Source organism: Peromyscus maniculatus, chromosome 16 (assembly GCF_049852395.1).
Source record: "Peromyscus maniculatus bairdii isolate BWxNUB_F1_BW_parent chromosome 16, HU_Pman_BW_mat_3.1, whole genome shotgun sequence".
Taxonomy (NCBI): Eukaryota; Metazoa; Chordata; class Mammalia; order Rodentia; family Cricetidae; genus Peromyscus; species Peromyscus maniculatus.
In genome coordinates, this window is record NC_134867.1 from 4,761,129 (window position 1) to 4,772,539 (window position 11,411).

At 33.0% G+C, this 11,411-nt stretch overlaps 1 protein-coding gene across 3 annotated transcripts in view; it reads left to right on the top strand.

Moving 5' to 3' along the window:
- Grik2 (glutamate ionotropic receptor kainate type subunit 2) overlaps positions 1 to 10,487 on the top strand; it is a 609,237-nt gene extending 598,750 nt beyond the window's left edge. Inside the window, exons 17-18 of one of the 3 annotated variants that reach the window (XM_016002308.3) lie at positions 6,458 to 6,596; positions 8,770 to 10,481. In XM_016002308.3, the coding sequence (XP_015857794.2) occupies positions 6,458 to 6,577 (120 nt within the window). In that variant the 3' untranslated portion in view covers positions 6,578 to 6,596; positions 8,770 to 10,481. Of the gene's footprint in view, positions 1 to 5,033; positions 5,120 to 6,457; positions 6,597 to 8,769 lie in introns of all 3 variants that reach the window. The other 2 variants (XM_006983741.4, XM_006983740.4) reach the window with 2 other exon arrangements.
- Positions 10,488 to 11,411: the final 924 nt, after the last annotated feature.

An 11,411-nucleotide genomic window follows, 5' to 3' on the forward strand; every position in this document is an offset into this window, starting at 1 on the left:
TGAGAAATAAAAATTTTCTTCACTTTCCTATATTTTACTTGACAACTTGAGATTTTATAAAAATGTTTCACTTGTCTGAGTAAATAATTTATAAGTAGGTATAATTAATTTTTGGATTATATTTTCTTTGACTTTATAAATGCTAAGAATCCAGTAACAATTGAGTTTAAATAAACAGTCAAAAATGTTTGCCAACCTCAGACACTGTCCATTTGCTTTAGGGCCAGGGATCTCTCTTCTCTTAGCTCCTTAAAACCGAAGGAAGCTGCTTAGCAAACAATTTTGATTCTCAGAGCTGAAGAGACATTGCAGTAGTTAAAACACTTGTTGCTCTTGTAGAGGATCTGGGTTAATTTCTGGGCACCTACATGGTGGCTCAGGACTATGTTTAACTCCGATTCTAGGTGGGCCAAAATCCTCTTCTGTTCTTCATGGGCACCAAGCATTAAATATACAGACATACAGAGAGAATACCCAGACATATAAAAATAAATACATAAACAAACATTTGAAAGAATTTTTGATTCTCTATTAACTATGATGACTGGTTTTCTGAACACATTTCTAAGAAGTTTAATTTTTATAAAATTATTTTTTATGTAATAATTCATGCATAAAATCACTTTTTAACTATTTTGAATTTGCCTTTCTTTAAATGGTAGACATAATTCTGTACCATTTTGTTTTCCAGCAAGAGTAATAGCATAACAGTTTGATATTTCTTATTTGTTTTATTTGTAGGAATATTTCCTTCATTGTGTAATTAAAATGAATTTTCCCATACACATTGTTTTTATTGTATAACTTGTATGTAAATTACTGCATTCCTTCACATGAAAATATAAAATGATACCCCAAACATTTACTTATCATTTTAACACAAAATAAATATAGCTAATATGTCTGAAATCTATAATAAATATAGAAGATAACTGTAAATATAAGAAGTAGAGGCACAAGAAAATTCAACTGCTCATTTTGATTTCTGGTAAGATGAAATCAGACTTACTTGTTTAAAATTTCAGGACAAAAGATCTTGAGTTTTTAAAAGAAAACCACATTTCAAGCTGGGTGAATTTCATTTCATAGAAACCCAAAATTAAAACAGACTGTTCTCATAGCTTTCTATTTAAATTACTTTTTGAGTTTTGAAGAATTGGTGTAACAGAAGCCTACTTTTTATAACAATTTATGTATTGGTAAAAGTCTAGCAATACAAACAGTCTAAGAAATTATACACAACTATTTATTCCAACATTTACATTTTACAAGTTATGCCTAAATAAAATACAAGTGTCTACACTTTTAATCGGCTGTTTTCAGTGGAAGCAGTTCAACTGCATTTTAGTTTTCAAAAGTTAGAAGTTCTAGGATGATGTTCAATGGAAGACACTTCAGGTGGAAAGTGTACACTTATTTAGAGCTCAAGCTAAAATTGTGAGTAAAACCAAGTAAGTAGTCCCTTTGGAGTCGTTTTTATGTCACTGTCTAGAAGCCTGGTGTGCTTCTGTTTCCTGTGATATGCATAAGGCGTGCTGTATGACTTGTAAACATGTCTTTTATGTGTGCATCCATTACATCAAAACAGGATGTTTGTGTTCATGACCTTCTCTGATCTTCCAAATCAGCTAATGGATTTTTGTTATTTGGTAATAATAGCCTGCCTCTGTAATACCATGAACTGTCTTTTAAGATTAAGGCTGGACTTTGACAAATTATTATTCTACCTCGTTTTAGTAAGTGAATTTACAGGTTTTAAAACATAGTTCTTCCTTTAGGTTAAAGAAAGGAAGATCCCAAGAACTTGAACTTACTATTGGTAGAGAAGAAGATGCATCTCCAGAGTTAGTTATGCTTTCCACAACCAGAGACACTGACCAGTACTGTTTAAACAACTTCATGTTGTAGAAAATGCACTGAGAAATTTTAGCTTACTTTTTGCTTTGTTTATTTTAGTAGTTTCTTTCATTTTTGAGATTATAAATTAAGTATAACATTTCTCCCTTTCCTCTCCCTGCTCTAAACTCTCCCATATTCCCCTCCTTACTCCCTTACTCTCTTTATATTCATGGCCTCTATTTTCATTAGTTGTTATTACATAAATATAAGTATTTAACTGGTTCTTCCTTCCTTCCTTCCTTCCTTCCTTCCTTCCTTCCTTCCTTCCTTCCTTCCTTCCTTCCTTCCTTCCTTCCTTCCTTTCTTTCTTTCTTTCTTTCTTTCTTTCTTTCTTTCTTTCTTTCTTTTTCGAGACAGGGTTTCTCTGTGTAGCTTTGGAGCCTGTCCTGGAACTCACTCTGTAGACCAGGCTGGCCTCAAACTCACAGAGATCTGCCTCCTGAGTGCACTACCACCGCCCAGCTTAACTGTTTCTTTAAAAAATATTTTTCTTTAATATTATTTATGTCTCTGTGTGTGGGGGTCTGTGAACGTTAGTGCAGGTACCTATGCACATCACAGGTTAGATGTCCTGGGGCCACCTGATGTGGGTCCTGCATACTAAATTCTCCTCCTCTGCAAGAGCAGGGAGCACTCTTAGCAGCAGAGCCACCTCTGCAGATTATGGTTACCTGTTTCTTGATTGTTTCTTTCTCTGTGAATTTGTATTGAAAGCATGTGTAGGTTAGACTGTTAAATTGGATAAGCAGATTGAAGCCTTTGATCATACTCACTTTTTAATTATTTCAGTCACCAATGTTTGAAGAACTGGTTTTAAAATTTAAAAGATGTAGAAACACAGCACACCTTTGTGTCACTGAGTTTAAGACTTCCCAGGTTTTCTTAAAAAATGACTCAATATTCAGACTTGTGAATTTATAATTAAAATACTTTAAAAGTTGTGATATGAGAGCCTGTCATTTCTTACATGTATGCAAATAGTAACCCTTGTTTTAAAAATGATCTCACTAGTGTGTAGAAGCTGTAACTATTGCTTAGATAGAGGCTAAGAGCAGAACTGCAGTTTTCAGAAAATGGGGCAGCAGAGGATAGGGAAGGGGAGGACTGATTAACCAGCAGGTATCAGGTTATCCTTAGGCAACTACAGCCAAGTTCTGGTTTGACCCAACTTTTATATACAATTGTTAACGTTATTAAAATGTTAAAGCTTTAAATTAAAAAGATCATAATTGATAAGAATCAAGATTTTTCATGTAACTGTAATATGAAAATCATTTGTTATTTTAATATCATTGTTAAAAATGATAAAGTTGGTACATGTAGCTGCTTTGACTTAACAGCACAAGTTTCCTGAGCCTGCCTCTTAGTTGTGTGGATGAGACTATTAGCAGGAATGTGATGATCAACACCTTCTTAAAAAGTGTCCATTTCTGTACTGACTGAAAAGCTCCTGAAGCCTGCCATCCTTATTTATTGGTTTTTCTAGTTTAAGTAAGAGAAATACAAAAATGTGGAGTGGTGCTCTACTTTTCTCCATCTCACTGTACTTGAAAACTGTAAATATAAAATATTGGGTAAATTTTTTTGAAGTCAAGGTTTCTGCGAATACTTTATACTTTATATATATTGTATTTATTTATAATTACAATAATTATAATTATAATAATAAATTAATCAATTATTATTATAAAACACTACAGGCTGGGTATAGCATGCTTCATGTTTAATGCTCTGACTGATATTTTTTTCATTTTTGTATACCTTTTCTGTTTGAGTTATAACTTCAGTAACCAAGCACTATAGATGACTGAGAAGAGAACCTAGGCAAATGCTCAGTTGGCAATGAACTCAGGACAATGGAGGCTGGTACTATAGCACAGCATTCAGAGAGGGAAAGCTAAATAATAAAGTTCCTGCTTCTGCTCCGATACTATTGATGTGTAAACTTGAGAATTACAATTTGTATTTTCAAGGCTAAGTTTTATTTTCTAAAATTATAGCAATTAAGCAAAATTATCTCTCAAAATCTAATGTGTAAATTTTCCTTTGGGAAGGCTTTTGTAAATATCATTACTGTTTCAAAAAACTAAAATAACACTGAATATTAAGATCAAAATTACTATAATGTTTGAGCATCGGTGTTTTAGCTAGTCATTTACTTAATTCATGGCTTCCCTGTCATGGTCATTAGGTCATTTCACATTTGTGATATATAAGTTGTTAGGTGTTTGATGTTTCTTTAAAAGCTTCCAGTTTCAATCAAATAAGTCAAGGGTAAAGTTTTATTTGGTCATATTCAGTTATATTTATTTTTCTTAATATACTAATATTTTTATAAATATTATATAACATTTACATATTTTATACACGTTAGTCATTTTATTACGTATTATTTAATGTGGTTTCCTGCGACTGATCTCAACGATTGTTTTGGTTTTCCCCACTGTATGTGCTTCACAGTTCTTGAATAAATTGCTAATAAATCTTTCCATAGATATTCAGTCCCTCTAGGCAAAAAATGATTGTAAATAATTTTCAAATTAAAAGTGGAATAATGTTTAGTTATTATTATTATTATTTTTTACTTTTGAGGAATAGAACCACAGGTCACATAAAATATAGTTTGATAGTAAAACTATAAAAGTATCTTATGCTTTTTTCTTCAGGTGGCAAATAGATTTGTTTAACATAGCTAATAAGCTTAAATTGGAAAACACAGCATCTAGTTCTTTTTCATCAGCTGCTGGTTTTAACATAAAGTAAGGTTCAAATATGTCAGAGCATCTTTACAGGTGGATTTCTTATATTAAACTATTCTGCACTTTCCCAGTCCGTCCACATTGTGAATCATACATCTATAGGTTAGGAAGTTAAGTTACTAAGAAAAAATAATTCTGGAAAACCAACAATGGTAATTTTAAATCATTTATGTATTGACTATGTTTTTACTTATAATAAAAATATAGCATAGGGCTTTTAAAATGAGGCATATAAAAGAATTCAAAACCTTCATTTTCAGGGATCTGTAAATAACAGGTTGTTGCATTCAATGTAGTAAATTTTATGAAGAGTTTTACTTATTCTAATGCAATTATCCATGCTAACAGCTGAAAGATTTAAATTTTCATTTTCAGGAATCTTCTATTTGGTTAGTGCCACCATACCATCCAGACACTGTTTAGTAAACTTTTGAAACTTTCTAAAAGAGGTTTTTAAGATGGTTAGTATCCTCGTCCCTTTCTTTTCGTTTGTGTGGTCTGTTACCTTGATGTGAAGCAGCATTCACTGTTGTTTTCCCTGTAAGGAATTCCCACGCTGAAGGACACCACACCCGGTTTCACCCCCAACCCAGGGGTTGCCAGGCAGCCCCTCGCTGGCTCCCTTGCTCCTTTTCTCTGCCTCCCTTCCCTTCTGCTGTCTGTTTCCTTTCACCTTGCTCTTTCCTGTCACTCTTTCCCCCTCCTCTTTCCTAATGACAGTCTAGGAAAGTCATATTAAGTGCACATGAGTATGTTAAAGACATTTCAAAGGTAAATAAAAGAAAATCCCAATCCATATTTAGAAGTAAGAAAAGCAATTGGTCTCTCTTGAATGATATGAAATTAAAGTTATATTTAAACATCGTAGTAAATTTTTGGCAGCACAAACTAAAAGAATAAAAGCTCATGAAAAACTCTGTGTGATTTTTCTAGAGAAACATAACACATATCTATTTGGGAATTTACAATTCAGACCTGAGGTAGATAAAGAGGGTAAGATGTTAAGAAATGAATAAAACTTAATCAGAACTCTACTTCAAATAAGGTTATCAAATTTATTTGGAGGTTGGAATGAGAAAAAAGAGAAAACCTGTTGTCTTATACTGATTTTATTCATAAACAAAACTGTTTTTCTGGTAATGGCACGCTGATAGGTGAAGAAACCACTAGCAAATTTCAGCTCATTCAGAGAGAAAATTAACAAAATTGGTATTTTAAAATTATATGCTAAAGACTCTGATAAAAGTTTTTTCAATTTTGTACTTGCTTGGGAAATGAGGCTACAACTTACCGTTTATTTTAAGAAATTAAAATGACTGGATATTTTGTATAAACAAGATTTTATCTATGCTTTATATTAACATTATAAATTTGATACTATATGACATTAATCAAATTAGAACTTTTCATACACATCCATGTATAGTCTGAAGCAAGCGCCAAATACCAAGAACTCAATACCTTATTATAAATGAGATAGAATCTTTCCTAATAGAATATGTATGAACATTGATGTTTTTCCCATGAAAACAAGCAACCTAGCCTATTCCTTTAGCACAAAAAAATAATATTTACATTTTGTATTGTTTTAAAAACTATACAATCAAATAGTCTGAGGTTAAGATTGAAAAAGATGTTAAACATTAGCTGATATTTGAAAACTATATTAAGTAAAGCCATCTTTCAAATTATTTACATTCACTTATCATATCAGTTTTAAATGTCAATGGGATCAAGCTTTATCTTTGTCATATTAACTATATTTTATTAATCAATTCTTCTATTAAATGTTTCAACAGAGAGTCAAGACTATCTTACCTCAAGACAATGTATTCCTCCCCCTTTTGGAGTCAGATTTTTCCATTTCTACCGTGTTGTCATCATCACCATCTTCATCATCATTATCATCATGTTGTTAATAAATACATCTAATAGAAGGTATTAAGCAATAAGCAACAGCGTTCCAATGTACCAGCTGGCAGTGGCATGTAGAGCCTTAAATTAAAATATGTCGTAAACATCAAAAGCTATAATTTCATACACAATACATAATTTCCAGGCAACAATTTTGTAATTCACAGGGAACTGATGACCACCATCTAATCTTCACCCATTACAAGTGCTAATACATTAATTGTTTTACTATTTCAAAGTTACTAAAGTCTTAAATATTTTCAATGTGTTTTATGAAGCTTCTAAGATGCAAACAAACCTTTATGCAATGCACTTAGAGGCACGATAAAATAAAAATAAAACACTGGAGTCATGCACAGCTATAGTTAATTGGGTTGCTGTTTGAACAGCATATATGGTCATAAGCAACAAGAACTCAATCTCTTTGTTCTTCATCGAGAGTGGAACACCGAAAACTCAGAGGCTAGAGATAAAAAAAAATGACAAGGTAGCACACTGAGGGAATAAAACTAAATAGAATGAAGATAAAGTAGCCTGTAGAAGAAGTTTCTGAATGAAACTTTAGTTGTACACTGAAGCAATAAATAGAGTCACACTAAGCTTTAAAGGGCTCAGCCCAGCAAGTATCAGGACAAGAAGTCAGAGAGGATGGGGATGAACACCAAAGCAGAGAGGGATGTGTGAAGAAAAGAGAAAGAATATGGAAAGGTAGTAGGAATATAGGTAATGACAAGGGGACTGATTCCAAGAGTTTTTGGTGGGAGAAAACAGGGGATACAGATTTGATGTGTTTCTTATATGTTGATAAACATATCTTCTACTACTAAATTCACCTTCAATGATTCAACAACAACAATAAAAAAACCCCACAGGTTTAAAGAACCTTTAGGAAAAGATCAAGATATACCATGAAGTAATAAAACGACATTAGAGCTAGGTCAAAATCATAGAACTATAGACAGGCTGTTTTACTGTGTGTGAGCAGTTGCAAGTCACTTTTTCTCTGAGTGCTTTGCACAGACACAGTGAGGCCTGAATAATTTTTAATGTCATTTTGGGTGTCACAAAAGATTATACATGCAAAATGATTTTAAAACATCAAATACATATGCTATAATTTTTTATCCTGTATCCTAAGATGATAAACTCCAAAGCAACAATGGCTATCAATAGTATGTCTCAAAATATCTACTATTATCTCATCATGTTTCATATCATCTTTTAAAATCTTGTGAATTTTCATGAATGTATACATTTGTATCTTGTGTACATTTTGATTTTTGCCAAGGAGATCCTAATTTCAGTCTCAGATCACTTAAATTTCAACTATTAAGTCGGTTCAGGAATCTGTCCTCTGTGTGTCTTAATCAAGTGAGGAAAGAGAGTAACAAAGTTTTATTTCACAATAATAACTCTAATATGAATAGACAGAACCTGTACTAATGAGCCCTCAATATTCATGTAGAATTAGTGGAAAATTTATTGCCAGTAAGATGAAAATCATAGTTATCCTTTTCTCCTGGGGTAAACTATTTTCGGCTTTCTGTTATGAAGGCATTGATAATGAATTACAGATAATGTTTGTTTAGGTGTTAAAAATTTGACAATTTCTCATTTCATGATTGTATCATGTATGTTTCTAGTCACTGTCAATGTTGTATAGGTATAATAATAGCAAAGCCTGTAATTAAATTCCAGAAATTTTATTTATGTTTTATGTTTGTCTGAGTGCAATTTTTGTTGTTTTGAGTTAAACAGTGGAGAAACAATGTTTAGAGAAAATTTGTGTATCTCACCTTGTAACCCAAAAAGTACATTTTCTATTATATTTAATTAGAAAACACTATTGAGTATCAGGTAGAGATTTGTTTGTGTTTAAATTCTAAGGTAGATATCAACATAATACTAATCAAATTTACATAGCATCATAAGAATATCCAATTCAATCTATTTTAATAACAGAAATTATTAATGGAGAGATTATTTTACTATCAGGTGGCAAATTTCTTTAAACTAGCCAAATGATGTAATGCTCTCATTCCATGTGTCTTCTATTAAAATGTAATAATTTGTTTTAATCATCATGAAATAGTCTAAATGTTTTAGGCTGGCAGGCAGGCCAGTCTGTGAGAATGACTGTAATATTATGTCCATCTGTCACTTTTATAATGTCCAATCTCTCTGTGTTCTTCTGTAGAGGTCCTTCTGTAGTGCTATGGTGGAAGAACTGAGAATGTCCCTGAAGTGCCAGCGTCGGCTAAAACATAAGCCACAGGCCCCAGTCATTGTGAAAACAGAAGAAGTTATCAACATGCACACATTTAACGACAGAAGGTTGCCAGGTAAAGAAACCATGGCATGAAGCTGGGAGGCCAGCCACCCAAGCACAAACTGTCGTCTTTTTTTTTTCCAAACAATATAGCGAGAATGTTTCCTGTGGAAATATGCAACCTGTGCAAAATAAAATGAGTTACCTCATGCCGCTGTGTCTATGAACTAGAGACTCTGTGATCTGAGCAGTTGCAGTGATCAGACTTGACTTACAAGCACCATGGATCAACCAAGTTACACGGGGTTACACTGTTTATCATGGGTTCCTCCCTTCTTTTGAGTGAATGTTACATGCGAATGTTGTGGCTGGTTTCAAATGCAGTCCAGGGAGAAACCACAGGTTCCTTCTGAAGTTCAACTCTTGCCAGGAGACGGAATGTCGGTGCCCCAAAGGGTAACCAATAAAAATGTTATAAGAATAAAAATGTGTGGAATCAGCAAAAATTGTAGTGTTGCAAGAAACAATACAGTCCCCTGGTCACCAAGACAATAGAAGCGATAGTGTCACTAGCCCCCAGTACTCAGTATAATCGTCATCCAGATAGACAACATGTGCTTACAGAGTGTGAAAGGGTGTAGTGCCAAACACAACAGAATCCCACAGATCTGGAACAGAAAGTAGACAGACCGCCATCCGTTACTTCTCTTTCTTTCTTTTTCCTTTTTAATAGTCTGTGTCATGAATTGAGATATAAATGGCAATTATGAAGGCAATAATGTTTTTTCTTAAAATATTCACAGCAAGTACTTTAACAGGTAACCCAATCGGATTCCCACTTACCCCCCCCCCCAAAAAAAAAAACCCATACCCTAAACTATACCAGAAAGGAAGAAGCAACCAACGGTTGGTTCAGAGACTCTGAGTTAAAGGATGATGTTTTGCCATCTTAATCATATATTGTGAAACAGGACTCAGTGTTGCTGGTGATGTGGAAGCCTGGAGATTTCATTCTGACATTCTGTATTGCCTGTTGAAACTCTCATTCCTGATCTAAAGACCTTGATGGAGCCTGGGCAGATCTCACTGACAGAGAATGGGAATATGTCACCTATAGAGAAGTACTGATAGAACTTTGGGGTGGACTGCATTTAACAAGAGTCACAATGTTAAAAGAACAAAATTCTTGAGCAGTTTTTTTTTTTCAAAAAATGTTCAGGTTTATTTGTGGAAATGCAAGATTTCTATGAAAATAGTTTTTGTATGGAAATTTTTGTAATACTTTTTATCAACAAAATAAGAACATGTGTTCCTGTCAGGGGTGTGATGTCAAGCATGAATGGTAGTGCGTGTGCACCACCAACGTTTGGTGAAAACTATTTTTATCACGAAAAAGGAATCATAGAAGAGAACTATTTTCCAGTTAGATAATATAAAGCTAGGTGCACTACCACCACTGCTTACCGCGCCACACCCCTGGCTCCCACGAGGCGGGTAGCATACTGTAACGAACGATTGTGTGTAAATGGTAAAAAGACACAGATCTCGATAACATTGTGAAAACAGTTGAGTGCACACAGTTTGCTGTTTGAATCCAATGCACAAAATTTTAAAAAATCCATTAAAATTATGTCCATTTTACTTTCAGCTTTGGTTTTGATTTTCTCTTGCATGTGTAAATGGATGAAACATATGCTTTTGTATAGGAAGTGTACATCAGGAATTCTTAGGGTTTCAAAGTTAGTATCTTCTAAACTTCCCACAAAAAGGAAATGGCCAGTGTGAAGTTGCTGCCCCGCCCCCTCTCACACACACACACACACACACACACACACACACACACACACACTGTTTTTAGACTTAGGGTAACTGGAATGAGAAAAACCATGGTTGTGGAGACGCAACCTTGTTTTATCTCATTTTTAATTGGAAATTGACTACATTAATTGTTCTGCATTGTGCTTTGTAATGATCACTTACCTATTTGAAGTTCCACTCATATCTAATTTATAAATTTGTTCTGCATTGACAATTCAATAAAGTTCACGAGAGGAACAATGAGAGACAGTTTCAGTATTAATATTAGTAATTTTATATCTTAACACATTAGTACAAACTGTAAAACACAAAGTATAACAGATTTATGCTTTGAAAAACAAATCTGTAAGATTAAATTGATTTCCCTGATTAATTAATTCTAAACATGAAATTATAACCTGAGTCTTTGACAGAAAACCATTGGCAAAATTTCATGAAATATTTCTTAAAATACTCATAGTTACATAATCAAATTGTCACAATTTAATTAATATGTATACATGTGAGTACTTTAAATATTTTTGTACTAACATTATTATTATATTCCACTTACTATTTTGTTCATGTTACAATTTTAGAGTCATACAAATCACTGCTAAAAATTTCAGTACTGGTATGTTTACTGATAAACAAGTTCAAATAACATAAACAAAAGTATTTTTAAAAAACAAATTTTAATTATTTTGAAAATGTTAATTATTACAGTAAAAACTTCAATATTAATATCATAGGGAAATTCCATGAATATATAG